The 26,461-nt window shown below is 46.2% G+C and overlaps 1 protein-coding gene across 4 annotated transcripts; it reads left to right on the forward strand.

The window, feature by feature from the left end:
- On the forward strand, window positions 1-26,377 carry ints14 (integrator complex subunit 14). 4 transcript variants are annotated; one of them, XM_038984269.1, is made up of 12 exons: window positions 1-98; window positions 3,857-4,103; window positions 5,237-5,344; window positions 7,997-8,152; window positions 9,830-9,948; window positions 12,569-12,711; window positions 16,479-16,571; window positions 17,055-17,199; window positions 18,194-18,327; window positions 19,477-19,595; window positions 22,815-22,880; window positions 25,471-26,377. In XM_038984269.1, exons 2-12 carry the CDS (start codon window positions 3,879-3,881, stop codon window positions 25,717-25,719), a joined length of 1,557 nt encoding a protein of 518 aa, XP_038840197.1. In that variant the 5' UTR covers window positions 1-98; window positions 3,857-3,878; the 3' UTR covers window positions 25,720-26,377. The 4 variants fall into 4 exon arrangements, with proteins under 4 accessions (XP_038840197.1, XP_038840198.1, XP_038840200.1 ...); XM_038984270.1 differs by having other exon boundaries at window positions 12-98; window positions 3,775-4,103; XM_038984272.1 differs by lacking the exon at window positions 1-98 and adding an exon at window positions 153-674 and having other exon boundaries at window positions 3,775-4,103.
- Window positions 26,378-26,461: the final 84 nt, after the last annotated feature.

Here is a 26,461-nt window from a genome sequence, read left to right on the forward strand (position 1 = left end):
GCTTCTCTCCCTAGGAACTAATGGGGGGAAAGGAAGGCTTCCGCACGGACATAATAGTGAACAGTACAAATCCATCGAGACGATTTCTACATTGATGGGTATGAATCTTTCTGTTTGTCGTTTTCATGATATAACTTTTTTAAATACCTGCTCGGGATAATGCATCATTCTATCTATACTATTTATTTGCAAGCTAAACTATGTCCTCAAATAAAGGTTCATTTCAAAGCTAGCTATCACCCTGCTAAGATTCGTTAGCCGAGACAGATAGCCGGCCTGACACGTTTAGCTGGGCTTGTTTCTCAATCTGGGATGACAGACAGTGGCGGTCGGTGGAGTTTAAAATGAGGCAGAATTAGTATGTTTTTTTAATGAGCACGGCCTTATTTCTATTACAGCATATTGGATGACTGTCATTCATATTCCGTTCACCCAGTTCAATGTAACATCGATAGGTTTAGGCTACTACATGATACTAGAATGTTCCCTGTACCCATCATGAGGTTGCTACAACCTAGTAGGTGCAACAGGTCGAGAGGATTTTGAGGAATCAAGGTGACAGACAGAGACACATTCAATACCTCCTTGCACCCTCTGGCCTGCATCTAGTTGATCTAGGGTGTAATCATTAGACCCAACAGTTGCAAATGAGAGTTTCTATTGGACAAATTCAGGTATGTTTATCCCCGTTTCGTTCTGTTTGCTTCTGATTTAAGAAATGTTTTCCAACAGAATCGGCAGAATGAATACACCCATCACTTTCATAGCAGCCGCATACAAACAGCATGATCACTTTCCTTCTTGAATATATCTTTCCTTCTCGCTACTATCTAAGCGCTCTCCTCCTCTCGCCTTTTCCCTTCGCTTGTGGACTTCAGTGCACAAACACATCAGCTGTCTGTGACCAGGTGAAAAGACCTTTCCAAGCCAAACCTTCATATCATGACCTCTAACCTCTACACACAACCTACATCAGTGTCACGTCCTAGTCAACGTAATAGAACTAACGTGTTAGTAAACCTGCTACAATCACACAGTACAGTCAGAAAGCAGTTACACCGGTGGGCCCCATTTTATGCACTGCAGTGCTAGCTAGCTGTAGCTTATGCTTTCAGTACTATATTCATTATCTGATCCTTTGATTGGGTGGACAACATGTCAGTTCATGCTGCAAGAGCTCTGATAGTTTGTTGTCATAATTACTGTGTAAGTCTATGGAAGGGGGTGAGCACCACGAGCCTCCTGGGTTTTGTATTGAAGTCAATGTACCCAGAGGAGGACGGAAGCTAGCTGTCCTCCGGCTACACCATGGTGCTACCCTACAGAGTGCTGTTGAGGCTACTGTTGAGACCTTCATTGCAAAACAGAGTGTTTTAACCAATTATTTGGTGACAATAATATATTTAGTATAGCTTTATCTAAAAAGGATGCTTTTTTAAAATGTTAAACTTTTTAAATTAAATTCATTGAGTAGGATGGTCCTCTGAGGAGCCTCCACTGGATGAAAATGAATGATTGAAGGAATGAGATCCCAACATTGTCAATCATTCTGAAAGTAATATCCACACTCCTTTCATGTTACATGATTTATTGCCTATTGAAACCTGGGTTTTCTATTTTACACGTAACATTACTGTCCTTTTACTTTTGTTGAATAATATCCTCAAACCTTGTCGCGCCCGTTGTCCGCTAGTTGGGAAGAGTGGGGGAAATAGTTTGAAAGTAGCACGCTTACTGTTAGTAAGGGGAGACCGACAAAGTTGGAAGACATTTTGTATTTCTATCTATTTATTTAGGGAACCGTTTGAGGTAGTGATCATTTGTGGAGAGTCTCTTTAGAACACATTCTGAATGTTTACAGCATCCAGAATGTTGTTCTGAAATATAAACACAGAAATACTGGACATTTTGAAGTTTTATTATGATGGCGATTTGACACAATTACAATCATGGTCTTGAATTGGACTAGCATCGTTCTGGGTCTTGAATTGGACTAGCATTGTTCTGGTCTTGAATTGGACTAGCATTGTTCTGGGTCTTGAATTGGACTAGCATTGTTCGGGTCTTGAATTGGACTAGCATTGTTCGGGGTCTTGAATTGGACTAGCATTGTTCGGGGTCTTGAATTGGACTAGCATTGTTCGGGGTCTTGAATTGGACTAGCATTGTTCGGGGTCTTGAATTGGACTAGCATTGTTCGGGGTCTTGAATTGGACTAGCATTGTTCGGGGTCTTGAATTGGACTAGCATTGTTCGGGGTCTTGAATTGGACTAGCATTGTTCGGGGTCTTGAATTGGACTAGCATTGTTCGGGGTCTTGAATTGGACTAGCATTGTTCGGGGTCTTGAATTGGACTAGCATTGTTCGGGGTCTTGAATTGGACTAGCATTGTTCGGGGTCTTGAATTGGACTAGCATTGTTCGGGGTCTTGAATTGGACTAGCATTGTTCGGGGTCTTGAATTGGACTAGCATTGTTCGGGGTCTTGAATTGGACTAGCATTGTTCGGGGTCTTGAATTGGACTAGCATTGTTCGGGGTCTTGAATTGGACTAGCATTGTTCGGGGTCTTGAATTGGACTAGCATTGTTCGGGGTCTTGAATTGGACTAGCATTGTTCGGGGTCTTGAATTGGACTAGCATTGTTCGGGGTCTTGAATTGGACTAGCATTGTTCGGGGTCTTGAATTGGACTAGCATTGTTCGGGGTCTTGAATTGGACTAGCATTGTTCGGGGTCTTGAATTGGACTAGCATTGTTCGGGGTCTTGAATTGGACTAGCATTGTTCGGGGTCTTGAATTGGACTAGCATTGTTCGGGGTCTTGAATTGGACTAGCATTGTTCGGGGTCTTGAATTGGACTAGCATTGTTCGGGGTCTTGAATTGGACTAGCATTGTTCGGGGTCTTGAATTGGACTAGCATTGTTCGGGGTCTTGAATTGGACTAGCATTGTTCGGGGTCTTGAATTGGACTAGCATTGTTCGGGGTCTTGAATTGGACTAGCATTGTTCGGGTCTTGAATTGGACTAGCATTGTTCGGGGTCTTGAATTGGACTAGCATTGTTCGGGGTCTTGAATTGGACTAGCATTGTTCGGGGTCTTGAATTGGACTAGCATTGTTCGGGGTCTTGAATTGGACTAGCATTGTTCGGGGTCTTGAATTGGACTAGCATTGTTCGGGGTCTTGAATTGGACTAGCATTGTTCGGGGTCTTGAATTGGACTAGCATTGTTCGGGGTCTTGAATTGGACTAGCATTGTTCGGGTCTTGAATTGGACTAGCATTGTTCGGGGTCTTGAATTGGACTAGCATTGTTCGGGTCTTGAATTGGACTAGCATTGTTCGGGTCTTGACGCTGTCTCTGCCCCCCCCCCCCCTCCCCTTCTGTTTGGTCTTGACAAGGTCTTGTTTTGCTCCGGTCTTGTTCTGGAATCGGTCTCGCTTGAGGTGGTCTCAAACCCACCACTGGTAACCAGTGGTTTTTATTTCATTTTTCAAAACTTTATTGAATTCCTGTTAATTTTACAGCCTCTTTTGACCAAAAACTAAAATCCCCCAAAGATTACTCCGAGGGGTGGTTTTGGCCCTATTCTATTGTTTAACCTCAATATGTCTTCGTTTTTTTCCATTGTCTCTTTCAGTTTCTTTTCCTGGCATATATTATTTGCTTATATCAGAAGCCGGTTGATAAACAAGATGCCCCACGAACCTTTAATTCAAATGTTTAAAAAAAGAAAGTTTATTCTGACTGACACACGGTTCCATATTCTCCAGTGTTCTGGTTTCCATTGTAGACTGTGTTGTATTCACACATCGAGAGACTGTGGAAGGCTTCATTAAACTCATTCTGCTTTAGTGGAAACCGCATCAGCGTCATCATGCCGACGGTGGTCCTAATGGACGCGTCTCTGTCCATGACGCGGCCGGTCTCTCAGGAGCAGTGCACCGAGGAGTTGCAGAGGAAGCACTTAGCTGTGGCCGGACTCACCATGCTGTTTGAACACATGGCGAACAACTACAAACTGGAATTCACCTCTCTAGTGGCCTTCTCTTCTCTGTGGGAGCTACTGGTGCCTTTCACCAGGGACTACAGCACACTACAGGTACACAGGTCTGGCTAACACCAGGGACTACAGCACAGTACAGGCACACAGGTCTGGCTAACACCAGGGACTACAGCACAGTACAGGTACACAGGTCTGGCTAACACCAGGGACTACAGCACAGTACAGGTACACAGGTCTGGCTAACACCAGGGACTACAACACAGTACAGGTACACAGGTCTGGCTAACACCAGGGACTACAGCACAGTACAGGTACACAGGTCTGGCTAACACCATGGACTACAACACAGTACAGGTACACAGGTCTGGCTAACACCAGGGACTACAGCACAGTACAGGTACACAGGTCTGGCTAACACCAGGGACTACAGCACAGTACAGGTACACAGGTCTGGCTAACACCATGGACTACAACACAGTACAGGTACACAGGTCTGGCTAACACCAGGGACTACAGCACAGTACAGGTACACAGGTCTGGCTAACACCAGGGACTACAACACAGTACAGGTACACAGGTCTGGCTAACACCAGGGACTACAGCACAGTACAGGTACACAGGTCTGGCTAACACCAGGGACTACAACACAGTACAGGTACACAGGTCTGGCTAACACCAGGGACTACAGCACAGTACAGGTACACAGGTCTGGCTAACACCAGGGACTACAGCACACTACAGGTACACAGGTCTGGCTAACACCATGGTAATGTTCTGTGCAGCCAGGGTAATGTTAGGGTAATGTTCTGTGCAGCCAGGGTAATGTTAGGGTAATGTTCTGTGCAGCCAGGGTAATGTTAGGGTAATGTTCTGTGCAGCCAGGGTAATGTTAGGGTAATGTTCTGTGCAGCCAGGGTAATGTTCTGTCCAGCCAGGGTAATGTTCTGTGCAGCCAGGGTAATGTTCTGTGCAGCCAGGGTAATGTTCTGTGCAGCCAGGGTAATGTTAGGGTAATGTTCTGTCCAGCCAGGGTAATGTTAGGGTAATGTTCTGTGCAGCCAGGGTAATGTTCTGTGCAGCCAGGGTAATGTTCTGTGCAGCCAGGGTAATGTTAGGGTAATGTTCTGTGCAGCCAGGGTAATGTTCTGTGCAGCCAGGGTAATGTTAGGGTAATGTTCTGTGCAGCCAGGGTAATGTTTTTTAATTGTGTCCTTCCCTCTGCTTTGCAGGAAGCCCTGAGCAACCTGGAGGACTATGACAAGACGTGTCTGGAGTCCGCTTTACACGGAATCAGCAACGTGGTGCAGCAGGAGTGGGGTCACGCCTGTCCCACACAGGTGCTCTATCAAACCAATTCATCCAATTAATTATCCAATACCTTTTTTACGTCTCCAATGTTCAATAATAGTCTACGTTTACTGAGGCTAAATACATTGCTGAACTCATTATTGACACCGTGGTTTACAGGGAGACATACACCTAGGAGTTATAACACACCCTGGGTCATTTATCGAGATAATCCTAGATTTTCCTGGTCTCAGTGAACCCCTGACCTTGGTGTTTCCTGACAGCATTGACTTACTCTGACATGTGCTTGTCCCACCTGGCTACCTGGAGATAAATGTACTGACTGTAAGTCGCTCTGGATAAGAGAGTCTGATAAATTACTAACATGTTAAATGCAGGTGAATGTTGATGAATATGGCTGCAGTTTTCCTCGTGGCCACCAGGTGGTGTTGGTAACAGACGGGTCTCTGGGGATCGGTAAAGGCTCTCTGAAACACTGTTAGGAGAATGAAGTTCTCATGTTCTTTAACCAATTAAATTCCTCAGTCTGCTATATCAGGATTTGTAAGATACTGATAGATATAAAAACAGACAGAGGCCCAGTCTACAATAGTCTAATGTTTATTTACGGGATGTTCTGCCTATCATTTCCTGTACATTGGTTTACCTCACATTTCGTCATAAATGTCCCTCTCAGAAACAATGACAATATAGTTCACAAGTCTTCCTGTCATACATTGTCTGCCACTTGTTATACAATATACTACAAGCCCAAGGTCTCTCCCCTCCCTGGGTGGGGACAGAATGTCCTGTAAGGAACACAGTAGTAGAGCTTGTCTGTCGATAGCTCCTCTCTCCCCTCCCTGGGTGGGGACAGAATGTCCTGTAAGGAACACAGTAGTACAGCTTGTCTGTCGATAGCTCCTCTCTCCCCTCCCTGGGTGAGGACAGAATGTCCTGTAAGGAACACAGTAGTACAGCTTGTCTGTCGATAGCTCCTCTCTCCCCTCCCTGGGTGAGGACAGAATGTCCTGTAAGGAACACAGTACTACAGCTTGTCTGTCGATAGCTCCTCTCTCCCCTCCCTGGGTGGGGACAGAATGTCCTGTAAGGAACACAGTAGTACAGCTTGTCTGTCGATAGCTCCTCTCTCCCCTCCCTGGGTGGGGACAGAATGTCCTGTAAGGAACACAGTAGTACAGCTTGTCTGTCGATAGCTCCTCTCTCACCTCCCTGGGTGAGGACAGAATGTCCTGTAAGGAACACAGTAGTACAGCTTGTCTGTCGATAGCTCCTCTCTCCCCTCCCTGGGTGGGGACAGAATGTCCTGTAAGGAACACAGTAGTACAGCTTGTCTGTCGATAGCTCCTCTCTCCCCTCCCTGGGTGGGGACAGAATGTCCTGTAAGGAACACAGTAGTACAGCTTGTCTGTCGATAGCTCCTCTCTCCCCTCCCTGGGTGGGGACAGAATGTCCTGTAAGGAACACAGTAGTACAGCTTGTCTGTCGATAGCTCCTCTCTCCCCTCCCTGGGTGGGGACAGAATGTCCTGTAAGGAACACAGTAGTACAGCTTGTCTGTCGATAGCTCCTCTCTCCCCTCCCTGGGTGGGGACAGAATGTCCTGTAAGGAACACAGTAGTACAGCTTGTCTGTCGATAGCTCCTCTCTCCCCTCCCTGGGTGGGGACAGAATGTCCTGTAAGGAACACAGTAGTACAGCTTGTCTGTCGATAGCTCCTCTCTCCCCTCCCTGGGTGGGGACAGAATGTCCTGTAAGGAACACAGTAGTACAGCTTGTCTGTCGATAGCTCCTCTCCCCTCCCTGGGTGGGGACAGAATGTCCTGTAAGGAACACAGTAGTACAGCTTGTCTGTCGATAGCTCCTCTCTCCCCTCCCTGGGTGGGGACAGAATGTCCTGTAAGGAACACAGTAGTACAGCTTGTCTGTCGATAGCTCCTCTTATCTCGTACATTGTCTCACACTTGCACCCTGCTTACATACTAAAAAGGAACAAAAAGTCCTTGTCCTAATTCTGACTAAAACTACACACATCAGATTTATAGATGCATGATTCTAATCAATTTCATACAATGACAGGGTAGTTTTAGTTATAGTTCTACGTTAAATGTATACATCATTTAGTCATTATTCATAAAAGTCCCATAACAGACACTCCCTACAGACTATTAGATTGATTAGTGATTATTGATCTGGTGGCCTACAGGTGGTGTTGGTAACAGACGGGTCCCTGAGACACTCCCTACAGACTATTAGATTGATTATTGATCTGGTGGCCTACAGGTGGTGTTGGTAACAGACGGGTCCCTGGGGATCGGTAAAGGCTCTCTGAGACACTCCCTACAGACTATTAGATTGATTAGTGATTATTGATCTGGTGGCCTACAGGTGGTGTTGGTAACAGACGGGTCCCTGGGGATCGGTAAAGGCTCTCTGAGACACTCCCTACAGACTATTAGATTGATTAGTGATTATTGATCTGGTGGCCTACAGGTGGTGTTGGTAACAGACGGCTCTCTGAGACACTCCCTACAGACTATTAGATTGATTATTGATTATTGATCTGGTGGCCTACAGGTGGTGTTGGTAACAGACGGGTCCCTGGGGATCGGTAAAGGCTCTCTGAGACACTCCCTACAGACTATTAGATTGATTATTGATTATTGATCTGGTGGCCTACAGGTGGTGTTGGTAACAGACGGGTCCCTGGGGATCGGTAAAGGCTCTCTGAGACACTCCCTACAGACTCTGAAAGGACGCCCGGAGGATAAGAAGTTCCCCCTACCCTTCCCTTTCCCTGCTAAACTGTTCATCATGTGCATCGCTAACGCGGACGAGGTACGACAGCACTACTCTGAATAGCTACCGATCGTCCTTATAGACCTGATCACGCCTGGTTGTTTATTTGTAAGGTTAGTAGAGGGCAGTAGCTAGATATTGGGGCTAGTGTTGCGCCCGTACATCTTAGACAACAAGCAGATTCACTATTAAGCAACTATCTGCTACTGTGTGTTGACAAGGTGACTGATAGGGCTGCACGGTCAATCAGATTTTTATCAAAAGGTGTTGATATGGGCAATATCCATATCGCTGTCTGTAACGCTAGTTAAAAAAAAATTAATAATAACATTTAGGTTGATTGGTCAAGTTGAGAGAGTTCTCTCTCTCCATCTCTTTTGGCCATTCCCAATCCCACACACAGCAAGCCCCGCCCCCTGTCACTCAACCAGGCAGTTTCTCCAGATTCAGTCTGCACCTATTGGCCAAACAGCACGCAGTCCCCGCCCCCTGTCACTCAACCAGGCAGTTTCTCCAGATTCAGTCTGCACCTATTGGCCAAACAGCACGCAGTCCCCGCCCCCTGTCACTCTGCACCTATTGGCCAAACAGCACGCAGTCCCCGCCCCCTGTCACTCTGCACCTATTGGCCAAACAGCATGCAGTCCCCGCCCCCTGTCACTCTGCACCCATTGGCCAAACAGCATGCAGTCCCCGCCCCCTGTCACTCTGCACCTATTGGCCAAACAGCACGCAGTCCCCGCCCCCTGTCACTCTGCACCTATTGGCCAAACAGCACGCAGTCCCCGCACCCTGTCACTCTGCACCCATTGGCCAAACAGCACGCAGTCCCCGCCCCCTGTCACTCTGCACCTATTGGCCAAACAGCACGCAGTCCCCGCCCCCTGTCACTCTGCACCTATTGGCCAAACAGCACGCAGTCCCCGCCCCCTGTCACTCTGCACCTATTGGCCAAACAGCACGCAGTCCCCGCCCCCTGTCACTCTGGCCCTATTGGCCAAACAGCACGCAGTCCCCGCACCCTGTCACTCTGGCCCTATTGGCCAAACAGCACGCAGTCCCCGCCCCCTGTCACTCTGCACCCATTGGCCAAACAGCATGCAGTCCCCGCCCCCTGTCACTCTGCACCTATTGGCCAAACAGCACGCAGTCCCCGCCCCCTGTCACTCTGCACCTATTGGCCAAACAGCACGCAGTCCCTGCCCCCTGTCACTCTGCACCTATTGGCCAAACAGCATGCAGTCCCCGCCCCCTGTCACTCTGCACCTATTGGCCAAACAGCACGCAGTCCCCGCCCCCTGTCACTCTGCACCTATTGGCCAAACAGCACGCAGTCCCCGCCCCCTGTCACTCTGCACCCATTGGCCAAACAACACGCAGTCCCCGCACCCTGTCACTCTGCACCCATTGGCCAAACAACACGCAGTCAACAGATTGTGAATGACGCAGCTTTCCACTTTGTGTCTTAATATAAATCCATGTTTTCTATATTATTTGTGTAGTTCGTTGGTGTTAGTTGGTGTAGTTAGTTGGTCTTAGCAAGCTGCAAATGTGTCAACAAAAAAAAAAATGGTGTTAGCCTCTAATGCTTATCGCTGGCTAGCTAAATCCACAGAGATACGGCAAATATTCCTGGCTGATATTCTACCGGATGTTCTGTTAGCTCCAGACCACTGGACTCTCCACTATATCCCCGTGTTCTTCGTTCTTCTATAGTTACAGATGACAGACACGATGCATAACCTGGAGCAGCTGCTCCAACTGAACGGAGGCGATGGACAGATCTTCACTATGGAAGGCCAGCTCTGTCTGAAGAGCGTCCAGTCCATGTTCGGGTGCGTATGTCAACCCCAGAACCTTCCTTCAAACGCTGCATGTACTTCTCAGGGTGGAAGATACATCTGAACTAGTGGAAACAGCATCTGACCTTTTCTCTGGGACCTAGCTAGGTCTAGAGCTGGCACAATTACCGTGGAACCGACCGTTATAGATGAAGACCGTCATGAAAATAAAATAACAGTCATACCCCCCCCCACCCCCCCACTCAAAAAAAGGGTTTGGAACGTACAGCTGACTGAAGGCCGGGCATTCATTCGTTTGAGTCCGTTTCTGTGGTAACATGGATTCTTAACTAGAGTCGATGTCCGTGGACCCGCGGAAATCTAATTAGCATAATAAAAACATCCCCATTTAAAAATCTGTCAGGTTAAACTAGAGATAATCTGTCAGGTTAAACTAGAGATAATCTGTCAGGTTAAACTAGAGATAATCTGTCAGGTTAAGCTAGAGATAATCTGTCAGGTTAAACTAGAGATAATCTGTCAGGTTAAACTAGAGATAATCTGTCAGGTTAAACTAGAGATAATCTGTCAGGTTAAACTAGAGATAATCTGTCAGGTTAAACTAGAGATAATCTGTCAGGTTAAATTAGAGAGAGATATCTATCCACCACATCCGCCGATGTCGCACTTCCTCATCTCTGGTGAAAGGTGACAGAGCTGGAGCGGCGTTTGTCAGACCATGAGACATCCCGAAAATCAATCTTCTCACAAAATGGTCTGTACTGTCAATGATTTGACTTACGAACTTTGGTCTACGGCCCCCCCCACAAGAGTCACGGGACTCGTCTGAAGTCGGTACAGCCGATCTGCCAACTTCTGTCTGTAGCGTCCCAACACTTTGAGCTACACACTAATATGAGCCCTCTGAGGAAAGGTACGACTCGTCAGAAGGTCCACAGGTCCCAGTCAAAACATCTTATGGAAATATATATGGAGACTGTTTAGTGCCAAAAGCGAGGGGTTAAATACATGTAAGTCTTTCCTATATCTCTGATGTAGTACAGACACTTCAGAACAAACTTCCTTTAGATTTATTTTTTTTTTAGGGGGGGGGGGCGAGCTGTTGTTCCATGTAGTGAATCTGTTATTCAATGCGTTTCTATGGGCTAATAACAGTAAGGCCAAAAATACTTTTTCATCAAATACTTTTTTTTTTTTAAATATAATTTTTTGATTCTTCAAAGGGTCTTTTAAAATTCAAAATAAAATAGCTAAATGATTCTTGGTTTGTCCTTAAAACAATTCCATGTAGCTCAGTAGAGCTACCCTCCGCCCTTTCCCCCCGGCTTAGACTGTAATGGGTTAACAACGTGATTTCATTTTGTTGTTCCTTGCTGAAACAAGCAAGGTGTTATTAAGCAGTAGCGACACAGAAATAGAATGAATAGAACAGGCTTTTGGTGCCTCTAGTTCTGGGGATTTGTCTGGTAAACTCACGGTTACCCTCGACAACGGCTGCCGGGTATTGTGATGCAATCATTTCCATGGTAATGTAGAATGTTCACTCTCATTTATGTTCACTGATTTGTCTCATGCAAATGGAATGTATTTTTTAATTTTTTATTGTGTTGTCAGTTGAGTTGAATCAACAAATCACAGCACATTTTCATGGGTACACTTCCTGCTTTTACTTCCTGCTTTGCTTCTATGGGGTACTTCTATAGGTGAAGAGAAAATGTGTCAAAAGTTACACAAGTATTGCATTTTCTTGCTATTCGAACGGTTATTACGGTGACTGCAGTCATTTTGGCTGGCCAATTCCACGAACGTCACAGTCCAGGCTAGTTCTTTCTCTCAGCTTGTGTCTTGTTTCCCCTTAATGGTCAAAATGATCTGTCTGTCCAGGAGTCTGATAGATGAGGCCTACTGCCCCTTCCCTGCTGTTGTTAGGGTTCGTTCCTTACGTCCTTTTTCGTCAATCATTGGTTCATTGGTGAAATTAGCATTATGACAATATCTTTAATTAAATCATTCAAAAACCTTTATTAATGCAATCGCAGACAGAAGTTGACAAACAGGAACACAGCACGCATGTTTCTGAGTAAGTTCTGCATCAAACAAAAGGTCTCAAGTTGTTTTATTAAACCGAAGTCCCGCCTCAGTGATGTCACTAACTCGTCATTACCTTTTTACTCCTGAGACCAAAACCCTATATAAACGATGGCTTTTAGTCTTATCTTAAACTTAGCAGTAAACGTCCACTCCCCAAAGCTGATTTCTTGTGGAATGTTTGACTAGTCTTATCTCCTCCACTCCCCTGCAGAGCTCCTTCTTCACAGTTACACATTCTTCATAATGAAATAGAGAGAGAACTTAAAACAATTGTGGAATACTAAACCTCTACAATGAATTTGTATTGTTAATCTGTAGTCTATGACCCTATAAATGTAAGGAGGGAGGGGTCTTATAACCCCTTCCCTTCTATTAATATAACATAAGCATAATCAATTATTCTAATACACCAAACATTTGTACAGCCCCGATCATGACCCCTAGGTAAATCCTGACACTGTGCTGCGCTATGTGTGTGTGTGTGTGTGTGTGTGTGTGTGTGTGTGTGTGTGTGTGTGTGTGTGTGTGTGTGTGTGTGTGTGTGTGTGTGTGTGTTATACAGGCGTCTGATAGATGCGGCCTACTCCCCGTTCCCTGCTGTACTGCGCTGTGGGAACCTGGCTTCTGATGTCCAGGTGTTCCCCAGACCTGAGCCTGTGTTCCTGGATGAAGAAATCGACCCTATGCCCCGACACATCCTCACAGGTACCTAACAGACTCTCTAAATGATCCTATCATACAGTCCCTAACAGACTCTCTAAGTGATCCTATCATACAGTCCCTAACAGACTCTCTAAGTGATCCTATCATACAGTACCTAACAGACTCTCTAAGTGATCCTATCATACAGTCCCTAACAGACTCTCTAAATGATCCTATCATACAGTCCCTAACAGACTCTCTAAGTGATCCTATCATACAGTCCCTAACAGACTCTCTAAGTGATCCTACCATACAGTCCCTAACAGACTCTCTAAGTGATCCTATCATACAGTCCCTAACAGACTCTCTAAGTGATCCTATCATACAGTCCCTAACAGACTCTCTAAGTGATCCTATCATACAGTCCCTAACAGACTCTCTAAGTGATCCTATCATACAGTCCCTAACAGACTCTCTAAGTGATCCTATCATACAGTCCCTAACAGACTCTCTAAGTGATCCTATCATACAGTCCCTAACAGACTCTCTAAGTGATCCTATCATACAGTCCCTAACAGACTCTCTAAGTGATCCTATCATACAGTCCCTAACAGACTCTCTAAGTGATCCTATAATACAGTCCCTAACAGACTCTCTAAGTGATCCTATCATACAGTCCCTAACAGACTCTCTAAGTGATCCTATCATACAGTCCCTAACAGACTCTCTAAGTGATCCTATCATACAGTCCCTAACAGACTCTCTAAGTGATCCTATCATACAGTCCCTAACAGACTCTCTAAGTGATCCTATCATACAGTCCCTAACAGACTCTCTAAGTGATCCTATCATACAGTCCCTAACAGACTCTCTAAGTGATCCTATCATACAGTCCCTAACAGACTCTCTAAGTGATCCTATCATACAGTCCCTAACAGACTCTCTAAGTGATCCTATCATACAGTCCCTAACAGACTCTCTAAGTGATCCTATCATACAGTCCCTAACAGACTCTCTAAGTGATCCTATCATACAGTCCCTAACAGGCTCTCTAAGTGATCCTATCATACAGTCCCTAACAGGCTCTCTAAGTGATCCTATCATACAGTCCCTAACAGACTCTCTAAGTGATCCTATCATACAGTCCCTCTAAGTGATCCTATCATACAGTCCCTAACAGACTCTCTAAGTGATCCTATCATACAGTCCCTAACAGACTCTCTAAGTGATCCTATCATACAGTCCCTAACAGACTCTCTAAGTGATCCTATCATACAGTCCCTAACAGACTCTTTAAGTGATCCTATCATACAGTCCCTAACAGACTCTCTAAGTGATCCTATCATACAGTCCCTAACAGACTCTCTAAGTGATCCTATCATACAGTCCCTAACAGACTCGCTAAGTGATCCTATCATACAGTCCCTAACAGACTCTCTAAGTGATCCTATCATACAGTCCCTAACAGACTCTCTAAGTGATCCTATCATACAGTCCCTAACAGACTCTCTAAGTGATCCTATCATACAGTCCCTAACAGACTCGCTAAGTGATCCTATCATACAGTCCCTAACAGACTCTCTAAGTGATCCTATCATACAGTCCCTAACAGACTCGCTAAGTGATCCTATCATACAGTCCCTAACAGACTCTCTAAGTGATCCTATCATACAGTCCCTAACAGACTCGCTAAGTGATCCTATCATACAGTCCCTAACAGACTCTCTAAGTGATCCTATCATACAGTCCCTAACAGACTCTCTAAGTGATCCTATCATACAGTCCCTAACAGACTCTCTAAGTGATCCTATCATACAGTCCCTAACAGACTCTCTAAGTGATCCTATCATACAGTCCCTAACAGACTCTCTAAGTGATCCTATCATACAGTCCCTAACAGACTCTCTAAGTGATCCTATCATACAGTCCCTAACAGACTCTCTAAGTGATCCTATCATACAGTCCCTAACAGACTCTCTAAGTGATCCTATCATACAGTCCCTAACAGACTCTCTAAGTGATCCTATCATACAGTCCCTAACAGACTCTAAGTGATCCTATCATACAGTACCTAACAGGCACATCACCACTACTGTGAAGCATGGTGGTGGCATCATGTTATACATGTTACCAGGATAGAAGGGAAAATGAATGGTGCAACATACAGAAAAGTCCTTGAAGAAAAAAGCTAACACGTCCAGCATGCCAATGAGCCTAAGTCAGTGGAGTGGCCCAATCAGAGCTCTGACCACAATCCAGTCAGTGGAGTGGCCCAATCAGAGCTCTGACCACAATCCAGTCAGTGGAGTGGCCCAATCAGAGCTCTGACCTCAATCCAGTCAGTGGAGTGGCCCAATCAGAGCTCTGACCTCAATCCAGTCAGTGGAGAGGCCCAATCAGAGCTCTGACCTCAATCCAGTCAGTGGAGAGGCCCAATCAGAGCTCTGACCTCAATCCAGTCAGTGGAGTGGCCCAATCAGAGCTCTGACCCCAATCCAGTCAGTGGAGTGGCCCAATCAGAGCTCTGACCCCAATCCAGTCAGTGGAGAGGCCCAATCAGAGCTCTGACCTCAATCCAGTCAGTGGAGTGGCCCAATCAGAGCTCTGACCCCAATCCAGTCAGTGGAGTGGCCCAATCAGAGCTCTGACCCCAATCCAGTCAGTGGAGTGGCCCAATCAGAGCTCTGACCCCAATCCAGTCAGTGGAGAGGCCCAATCAGAGCTCTGACCCCAATCCAGTCAGTGGAGAGGCCCAATCAGAGCTCTGACCTCAATCCAGTCAGTGGAGTGGCCCAATCAGAGCTCTGACCTCAATCCAGTCAGTGGAGAGGCCCAATCAGAGCTCTGACCTCAATCCAGTCAGTGGAGTGGCCCAATCAGAGCTCTGACCCCAATCCAGTCAGTGGAGTGGCCCAATCAGAGCTCTGACCCCAATCCAGTCAGTGGAGAGGCCCAATCAGAGCTCTGACCTCAATCCAGTCAGTGGAGTGGCCCAATCAGAGCTCTGACCCCAATCCAGTCAGTGGAGTGGCCCAATCAGAGCTCTGACCCCAATCCAGTCAGTGGAGTGGCCCAATCAGAGCTCTGACCCCAATCCAGTCAGTGGAGAGGCCCAATCAGAGCTCTGACCCCAATCCAGTCAGTGGAGAGGCCCAATCAGAGCTCTGACCTCAATCCAGTCAGTGGAGTGGCCCAATCAGAGCTCTGACCCCAATCCAGTCAGTGGAGTGGCCCAATCAGAGCTCTGACCCCAATCCAGTCAGTGGAGTGGCCCAATCAGAGCTCTGACCCCAATCCAATCAAACATTTGTGCGATGACTTAAAGTGTGTTGTCCGTCAACGCTTCCCAAGAAACTTGACAGAGTTTTGTAAAAAATGGTCAAATATGATCAAATCTAGGTGTGCAAAGTTGGTAACGACCTAATCCCAGCAGACTCACAGCTGTAATGGCTGACCAAAGATGCTTCCACCAAGTGTTATCTAAGGGGGGATTGAGAATGATCCAATTATGAGATTTCAGTTTAGTGTTTTTGGTGTGTAGATTAGTGGCAAAAGTCCTTATTTAAATGCATGAAACTCTGAGTCACTGTCACAACAAAATGTGAACAGAAGTTCAAGGGTTTACAGACTTTCTATAGGCGCTGTGTGTTCTCTACCAGCCCAGTCACCAGACTCCTTCACTTCAACTGTGTTCAACTCTCTTACGGACTTTCACAGTTTCTTGATGACTTGATGAACTTTCACAGTTGAATTGATTTAGATGTGTTATTGTATGTTGTGTATACTGCCATTCCACTTCAAGTAAAAGTAAGTACCAAATTGTGTTCCAGATCTGGAGATCGTTGGTTTCATAGAGATAGGAGACATCTCCAGTCCTCCTGTCATGTCCAGACACCTGGTCCTGCCTATCGCTGTCAATAAAGGTAAGTTACCGCTTCTAATCTGTTCTGGCCTTTTAACTAATACCAACATCGTGTTCTAGTCTTCTAAAATATCCTTCTAAAAGACTGTTCTAATGTTCTAGATGAGTGTTCTAAAAGACTGTTCTAATGTTCTAAATGAGTGTTCTAAAAGATTGTTCTCATGTTCTAAATGAGTGTTCTAAAAGACTGTTCTCATGTTCTAAATGAGTGTTCTAAAAGACTGTTCTCATGTTCTAAATGAGTGTTCTAAAAGACTGTTCTCATGTTCTAAATGAGTGTTCTAAAAGACTGTTCTCATGTTCTAAATGAGTGTTCTAAAAGACTGTTCTCATGTTCTAAATGAGTGTTCTAAAAGACTGTTCTCATGTTCTAAAAGAGTGTTCTAAAAGACTGTTCTCATGTTCTAAAAGAGTGTTCTAAAAGAATGTTCTAATGTTTAAAACGAGTGTTCTAATGAGTTTATTGTTGTGTTCTTGGTTCCAGAGGTGGATGATGTGGGTCCAGGAACCACAGAGGAACCAGAGGAGGAGACATCAGCCAACCAGCAGGCAGGGAAGGTCCCCAACTTCTGTGTCCTACTCCATGGCAGTCTGAAGGTAGAGGGCATGGTGGCGCTGGTGCAGCTGGGGTAAGATAGTACTACGTTCTGTTATAACACATTATAAATGTTCATAACATGCTTATAGCATGTTATAAAGGTAGAGGGCATGGTGTCTCTGGTGCAGCTGGGGTAAGATAGTACTACGTTCTGTTATAACATGTTATAAATGTTCATAACATGCTTATAGCATGTTATAAAGGTAGAGGGCATGGTGTCTCTGGTGCAGCTGGGGTAAGATAGTACTACGTTCTGTTATAACATGTTATAAAGGTTCATAACATGTTTATAGCATGTTATAAAGGTAGAGGGCATGGTGTCTCTGGTACAGCTGGGGTAAGATAGTACTACGTTCTGTTATAACATGTTATAAAGGTTCATAACATGCTTATAGCATGTTATAAAGGTAGAGGGCATGGTGTCTCTGGTACAGCTGGGGTAAGATAGTACTACGTTCTGTTATAACACGTTATAAAGGTTCATAACATGCTTATAGCATGTTATAAAGGTAGAGGGCATGGTGGCGCTGGTGCAGCTGGGGTAAGATAGTACTACGTTCTGTTATAACACGTTATAAAGGTTCGTAACATGCTTATAGCATGTTATAAAGGTAGAGGGCATGGTGGCACTGGGTAAGATATTGTTTTATTCTTTTCTCTCAATTCAATTTGCTTTATTGGAGATTTACAATATTAACATAATTAACATAATAAGAATCAAAGTTGTCAACGGGACAACAGTAACAATAATAACCAAGTGTCAAAATAACCAACACATTCAACAATAACAATAATTATACAGTAGAGTACATGTGCAGGTTGATTGGTCTGTCAGACACTGTCCCTCAACTTATGGCAGGCAGCAATGTAGTGCGCTACCAACCCACAGCTCTCTGCGTCCTCCCCCAACAGGACGGGTAGATTGTCCTCATCAGAGAGGTCTTTGAAACCTTGAATAAAGGTTTCAAATCTGGGGAAATTACACTGTGTAATTGTTTAATATTTTTGACATTTCCCCTCTCTAGCCCAGAGTGGTATGGTATGCTGTACTCCCAGGCAGACAGCAAGAAGAAGTCTAATCTCATGATGTCTCTGTTTGAGCCCGGACCCGAGCCTTTACCCTGGCTGGGAAAGGTGTCTCAGCTAGGACCTATATCAGGTAACTACCCCCCCCCCCTACCTGTTCAGAGTTCCTTTACCCTGGCTGGGCAAGGTGTCTCAGCTAGGACCTATATCAGGTAACTACCCCCCCCCCCTACCTGTTCAGAGTTCCTTTACCCTGGCTGGGCAAGGTGTCTCAGCTAGGACCTATATCAGGTAACTACCCCCCCCCCTACCTGTTCAGAGTTCCTTTACCCTGGCTGGGCAAGGTGTCTCAGCTAGGACCTATATCAGGTAACTACCCCCCCCCCCCCTACCTGTTCAGAGTTCCTTTACCCTGGCTGGGCAAGGTGTCTCAGCTAGGACCTATATCAGGTAACTACCCCCCCCCCTACCTGTTCAGAGTTCCTTTACCCTGGCTGGGCAAGGTGTCTCAGCTAGGACCTATATCAGGTAACTACCCCCCCCCCCCTACCTGTTCAGAGTTCCTTTACCCTGGCTGGGCAAGGTGTCTCAGCTAGGACCTATATCAGGTAACTACCCCCCCCCCCTACCTGTTCAGAGTTCCTTTACCCTGGCTGGGCAAGGTGTCTCAGCTAGGACCTATATCAGGTAACTACCCCCCCCCCCCCCCCCCCCCTACCTGTTCAGAGTTCCTTTACCCTGGCTGGGCAAGGTGTCTCAGCTAGGACCTATATCAGGTAACTATCCCCCCCCCCCCCCCCTACCTGTTCAGAGTTCCTTTACCCTGGCTGGGCAAGGTGTCTCAGCTAGGACCTATATCAGGTAACTACCCCCCCCCCCCCCTACCTGTTCAGAGTTCCTTTACCCTGGCTGGGCAAGGTGTCTCAGCTAGGACCTATATCAGGTAACTACCCCCCCCCCCCCTACCTGTTCAGAGTTCCTTTACCCTGGCTGGGCAAGGTGTCTCAGCTAGGACCTATATCAGGTAACTACCCCCCCCCCCCCTACCTGTTCAGAGTTCCTTTACCCTGGCTGGGCAAGGTGTCTCAGCTAGGACCTATATCAGGTAACTACCCCCCCCCCCCTACCTGTTCAGAGTTCCTTTACCCTGGCTGGGCAAGGTGTCTCAGCTAGGACCTATATCAGGTAACTACCCCCCCCCCCCCCCCCTACCTGTTCAGAGTTCTACCACCCGACAATGGAAGCTTGTTTTTCTGACTTTAACCATACCTCTCTCTTTCAGATGCAGCTGAGAACCCGTACGGGGAGGATGACAGTAAGAGTCCTTTCCCTCTGCAGCCTAAGATCAAACGCAGCTACGCTCAGAACGTCACTGTCTGGATCAAAGCTAGCGGACTGCAGGTACAGATAACGGGCTGTGGAAATAGAAGCTAGCGGACTGCAGGTACAGATAACGGGCTGTGGAAATAGAAGCTAGCGGACTGCAGGTACAGATAACGGGCTGTAGAAATAGAAGCTAGCGGACTGCAGGTACAGATAACGGGCTGTAGAAATAGAAGCTAGCGGACTGCAGGTACAGATAACGGGCTGTGGAAATAGAAGCTAGCGGACTGCAGGTACAGATAACGGGCTGTGGAAATAGAAGCTAGCGGACTGCAGGTACAGATAACGGGCTGTGGAAATAGAAGCTAGCGGACTGCAGGTACAGATAACGGGCTGTGGAAATAGAAGCTAGCGGACTGCAGGTACAGATAACGGGCTGTGGTAATAGAAGCTAGCGGACTGCAGGTACAGATAACGGGCTGTGGAAATAGAAGCTAGCCGACTGCAGGTACAGATAACGGGCTGTGGAAATAGAAGCTAGCCGACTGCAGGTACAGATAACGGGCTGTGGAAATAGAAGCTAGCAAACTGCAGATACAGATAACGGGCTCTGGTAATAGAAGCTAGCAAACTGCAGATACAGATAACGGGCTGTGGAAATAGAAGCTAGCAAACTGCAGATACAGATAACGGGCTGTGGTAATAGAAGCTAGCGGACTGCAGGTACAGATAACGGGCTGTGGAAATAGAAGCTAGCAAACTGCAGATACAGATAACGGGCTGTGGAAATAGAAGCTAGCTGACTGCAGGTACAGATAACGGGCTGTAGAAATAGAAGCTAGCAAACTGCAGATACAGATAACGGGCTGTAGAAATAGAAGCTAGCGGACTGCAGGTACAGATAACGGGCTGTGGAAATAGAAGCTAGCACACTGCAGATACAGATAACGGGCTGTGGAAATAGAAGCTAGCTGACTGCAGGTACAGATAACGGGCTGTGGAAATAGAAGCTAGCAAACTGCAGATACAGATAACGGGCTGTGGAAATAGAAGCTAGCTGACTGCAGGTACAGATAACGGGCTGTGGAAATAGAAGCTAGCGGACTGCAGGTACAGATAACGGGCTGTAGAAATAGAAGCTAGCGGACTGCAGGTACAGATAACGGGCTGTGGAAATAGAAGCTAGCGGACTGCAGGTACAGATAACGGGCTGTGGAAATAGAAGCTAGCGGACTGCAGGTACAGATAACGGGCTGTAGAAATAGAAGCTAGCGGACTGCAGGTACAGATAACGGGCTGTGGAAATAGAAGCTAGCGGACTGCAGGTACAGATAACGGGCTGTGGAAATAGAAGCTAGCGGACTGCAGGTACAGATAACGGGCTGTGGTAATAGAAGCTAGCAAACTGCAGGTACAGATAACGGGCTGTAGAAATAGAAGCTAGCGGACTGCAGGTACAGATAACGGGCTGTGGAAATAGAAGCTAGCTGACTGCAGGTACAGATAACGGGCTGTAGAAATAGAAGCTAGCAAACTGCAGATACAGATAACGGGCTGTAGAAATAGAAGCTAGCGGACTGCAGGTACAGATAACGGGCTGTGGAAATAGAAGCTAGCACACTGCAGATACAGATAACGGGCTGTGGAAATAGAAGCTAGCTGACTGCAGGTACAGATAACGGGCTGTGGAAATAGAAGCTAGCAAACTGCAGATACAGATAACGGGCTGTGGAAATAGAAGCTAGCGGACTGCAGGTACAGATAACGGGCTGTAGAAATAGAAGCTAGCGGACTGCAGGTACAGATAACGGGCTGTGGAAATAGAAGCTAGCGGACTGCAGGTACAGATAACGGGCTGTAGAAATAGAAGCTAGCGGACTGCAGGTACAGATAACGGGCTGTAGAAATAGAAGCTAGCGGACTGCAGGTACAGATAACGGGCTGTGGTAATAGAAGCTAGCAAACTACAGATAACGGGCTGTGGTAATAGAAGCTAGCGGACTGCAGGTACAGATAACGGGCTGTAGAAATAGAAGCTAGCGGACTGCAGGTACAGATAACGGGCTGTAGAAATAGAAGCTAGCCTACTGCAGATACAGATAACGGGCTGTGGAAATAGAAGCTAGCTGACTGCAGGTACAGATAACGGGCTGTGGAAATAGAAGCTAGCGGACTGCAGGTACAGATAACGGGCTGTGGAAATAGAAGCTAGCGGACTGCAGGTACAGATAACGGGCTGTGGTAATAGAAGCTAGCGGACTGCAGGTACAGATAACAGGCTGTGGTAATAGAAGCTAGCGGACTGCAGGTACAGATAACGGGCTGTGGAAATAGAAGCTAGCCGACTGCAGGTACAGATAACGGGCTGTGGTAATAGAAGCTAGCGGACTGCAGGTACAGATAACGGGCTGTGGAAATAGAAGCTAGCAAACTGCAGATACAGATAACGGGCTGTGGAAATAGAAGCTAGCTGACTGCAGGTACAGATAACGGGCTGTAGAAATAGAAGCTAGCAAACTGCAGATACAGATAACGGGCTGTAGAAATAGAAGCTAGCGGACTGCAGGTACAGATAACGGGCTGTGGAAATAGAAGCTAGCACACTGCAGATACAGATAACGGGCTGTGGAAATAGAAGCTAGCTGACTGCAGGTACAGATAACGGGCTGTGGAAATAGAAGCTAGCAAACTGCAGATACAGATAACGGGCTGTGGAAATAGAAGCTAGCGGACTGCAGGTACAGATAACGGGCTGTAGAAATAGAAGCTAGCGGACTGCAGGTACAGATAACGGGCTGTGGAAATAGAAGCTAGCGGACTGCAGGTACAGATAACGGGCTGTAGAAATAGAAGCTAGCGGACTGCAGGTACAGATAACGGGCTGTAGAAATAGAAGCTAGCGGACTGCAGGTACAGATAACGGGCTGTAGAAATAGAAGCTAGCGGACTGCAGGTACAGATAACGGGCTGTGGTAATAGAAGCTAGCAAACTACAGATAACGGGCTGTGGTAATAGAAGCTAGCTGACTGCAGGTACAGATAACGGGCTGTGGAAATAGAAGCTAGCTGACTGCAGATACAGATAACGGGCTGTAGAAATAGAAGCTAGCAAACTACAGATACAGATAACGGGCTGTGGTAATAGAAGCTAGCGGACTGCAGGTACAGATAACGGGCTCCTGATAGCCGAGTGGAATTATGAAAGACCATGATTGGAGATGTGTTAAGGCCTCACTGTAAGGATTATGTTGATTGGTTGAGAGGTGTTTGACTTCCTGTGTGTCAACCAATCAACAGACTGATGTGCAGAAGATCCTGAGGAACGCCAGGAAACTGCCAGAGAAGACCCAGACCTTCTACAAGGTAGTCGCTGTCTGAGACACAAACAAACAAACATACAAGGAAATATTCACCAGTGAGAAAGTTCTGGGATGGATAATTTTGTTTTCCTGATTTTAAACCTGGGTCATGTTCAGTAGGCATAAAATGGTCGCAAACATGGAGGTAGAATCATTTAATTTTCAGTTGCAAAACATTTTACAACGTTTTGATGTTGTGCCCTAATGAACACAATCCTGGTTCTTCTCCCTGTCGTCTCGTTCTGACCGCCTGCCGTCTCGTTCTGTGACCGCCTGCCGTCTCGTTCTGTGACCGCCTGCCGTCTCGTTCTGTGACCGCCTGCCGTCTCGTTCTGACCGCCTGCCGTCTCGTTCTGTGACCGCCTGCCGTCTCGTTCTGTGACCGCCTGCCGTCTCGTTCTGTGACCGCCTGCCGTCTCGTTCTGACCGCCTGCCGTCTCGTTCTGACCGCCTGCCGTCTCGTTCTGTGACCGCCTGCCGTCTCGTTCTGTGACCGCCTGCCGTCTCGTTCTGTGACCGCCTACCGTCTCGTTCTGTGACCGCCTACCGTCTCGTTCTGTGACCGCCTGCCGTCTCGTTCTGTGACCGCCTGCCGTCTCGTTCTGTGACCGCCTGCCGTCTCGTTCTGTGACCGCCTGCCGTCTCGTTCTGTGACCGCCTGCCGTCTCGTTCTGTGACCGCCTGCCGTCTCGTTCTGACTGCCTATTTTTATGTTCACTCTATAATGGATGTAAACTCTGATCTATTCATTCTATAATGGATGTCAACTCTATTCATTCTATAATGGATGTCAACTCTGATCTATTCATTCTATAATGGATGTAAACTGATCTATTCATTCTATAATGGGTGTAAATTCCTCTGTATTCTCTCTATATGTTGTCTATTGCTAGCAGCACCAATTCACCAAGTCACATTCTGGGTCTGTAAATATACAGTTGAAATCGGAGGTTTACAAACACCTTAGCCAAATACATTTAAACTGTTTTTCACAATTCCTGACATTTAATCCTAGTAAAAATTCCCTGTCTTAGGTCAGTTAGGATCACTACTTTATTTTAAGAATGTGAAATGTCAGAATGATTTATTTCAGCTTTTATTTCTTTCATCACATTCCCAGTGGGTCAGAAGTTTACATACACTCAATTAGTATTTGTTAACATTGCCTTTAAATTGTTTAACTTGGGTCAAATGTTTTGGGTAGCCTTCCACAAGCTTCCCACAATAAGTTGGGTGAATTTTGGCCCATTCCTCCTGACAGAGCTGTTGTAACTGAGTCAGGTTTGTAGGCCTCCTTGCTCGCACATGCTTTTTCAGTTCTGCCCAAACATTTTCTGTAGGATTGAGGCCAGGGCTTTGTGATGGCCACTTCAATACCTTGACTTTGTTGTCCTTAAACCATTTTACCACAACTTTGGAAGTATGCTTGGGGTCATTGTCCATTTGGAAGACCCATTTGCGACCAAGCTTTAACTTCCTGACTGATGCCTTGAGATGTTGCTTCTATATATCCACATAATTTTCCATCCTCATGATGATTTTGTGAAGTGCACCAGTCCCTCCTGCAGAAAAGCACCCCCACAACATGATGCTGCCACCCCCGTGCTTCGCGGTTGGGATGGTGTTCTTCGGCTTGCAAGCCTCCCCCTTATTCCTCCAAACATAACGATGGTCATTATGGCCAAACAGTTCTATATTTGTTTCATCAGACTAGAGGACATTTCTCCAAAAAGTACGATCTTTGTCCCCATGTGCAGTTGCAAACCGTAGTCTGGCTTTTATATGGCAGTTTTGGAGCAGTGGCTTCTTCCTTGCTGAGCGGCCTTTCAGGTTATGTTGATATAGGACTCGTTTTACTGTGGATATAGATACTTTTGTACCCGTTTCCTCCAGCATCTTCACAAGGTCCTTTGCTGCTGTTCTGGGATTGATTTGCACTTTTCGCACCAAATTACGTTCATCTCTAGGAGACAGAACCCGTCTCCTTCCTGAGCGGTATAACGGCTGCGTGGTCCCATGGTGTTTATACTTGCGTACTATTGTTTGTACAGATGAACGTGGTTCCTTCAGGCGTTTGGAAATTGCTCCCAAGGATGAATCAGACTTGTGGAGGTCTACAATGTTTTTCTGGGGTCTTGGCTGATTTCTTTTGATTTTCCCATGATGTCAAGCTAAGAGGCACTGAGTTTGAAGGTAGGCCTTGAAATACATCCACAGGTACACCTCCAGTTGACTCAAATGATGTCAATCAGCCTATCAGAAGCTTCTAAAGCCATGACATAATTTTCTAAGCTGTTTAAAGGCACGTAGTGTACTTTAAACATACATACTTAGTGTATGTAAACTTCTGACCCACTGGAATACAGTGAAATAATCTGTCTGTAAACAATTGTTGGAAAAATTACTTGTCATGCAAAGTAGATGTCCTAACCGACTTGCCAAAACTATAGTTTGTTAACAAGAAATTTGTGGTGGTTGAAAAACGAGTTTTAATGACTCCAACCTGCGTGTATGTAAACTTCTGACTTCAACTGTACTCGGTGAATAAAAGCGATTGGTATTTATTTAGTTGTGTGTCTCTCTCTGCCCACCAGGAGCTGAACCGTTTGCGTAAGGCAGCGCTGGCGTTTGGTTTCTGGGAGCTGTTGAAGGGAGTTGCAGAGCTGTTAGAGAGGGAGTGTACCCTGCTGCCGGACACAGCTCACCCTGACGCAGCCTTCCAGCTATCACACGCTGCCAAGCAGCTGAAACTAGCCTCCACAGGAGACTCCCAGTACGCCGCCTTCGACCAGAACATCAACCCCATGCACACCGACTTCTCTGGGGGAGGAGCTGGCATGTAGAGAGGAAGGAGAGAGAGCTTCTGAAATGGCATCAGTATCTGGGCTTTAGAGATGTTGACCTGTCTCCTCTCTAACGCCCCCCCCCCCCCCCCCCCCGGAAACTCCCGATTCAAACTGCCATGACAGCGTTGTAAAAAGAGACGTTAGATGCTCAGTGAAACTCCATATTTAGTGAGTAACTATCTTCATTTACTCCCGTTACGGACGGAAATGTAATTCCAGAAAATATCGAAATAAAAAACGGACAAGCAACCGGGAGAAAAAGCCAATATTCACTCGCGTCCAAGTCAGAAGTCTACAACAGCTCAATACATTGGAGGTACCGAAGAGGCCCCCCCCCCCCCCCCCTTCCGTTTGCATTTAGAAATAATGAAAAACGACATGCTGTTGTCTAATGGCAGTTTGAATCTGAGGAGACCCGTCGATCACTAAAGCCCAGATACTTGGGGACATATTCCCTATATATTCCTGGTCTAAAGTAGTGCACTATATAGGGAATAGGGTGCCGTTTGGGACTATTCGAATGGCACACCAACTGTTAACTCAAAGCTAAGGCCTATGGCTTCACATGTGTTTTTGACCTGTTTTGTATATATCGTTTTTATAACTTTCCTAATGAATAAATGATTCAAAAAAAGGTTTCTTTTTTTCCCCTCAATCGCTGTGTGAACGATGAGTATTTTATTAATCTTACACAATTTACCCAGGAAGTGGAACTGCTAATTTTTTATTCAGCATATTA

The sequence above is a fragment of the Salvelinus namaycush genome, unplaced genomic scaffold (assembly GCF_016432855.1).
Source record: "Salvelinus namaycush isolate Seneca unplaced genomic scaffold, SaNama_1.0 Scaffold226, whole genome shotgun sequence".
Classification (NCBI taxonomy): domain Eukaryota; kingdom Metazoa; phylum Chordata; class Actinopteri; order Salmoniformes; family Salmonidae; genus Salvelinus; species Salvelinus namaycush.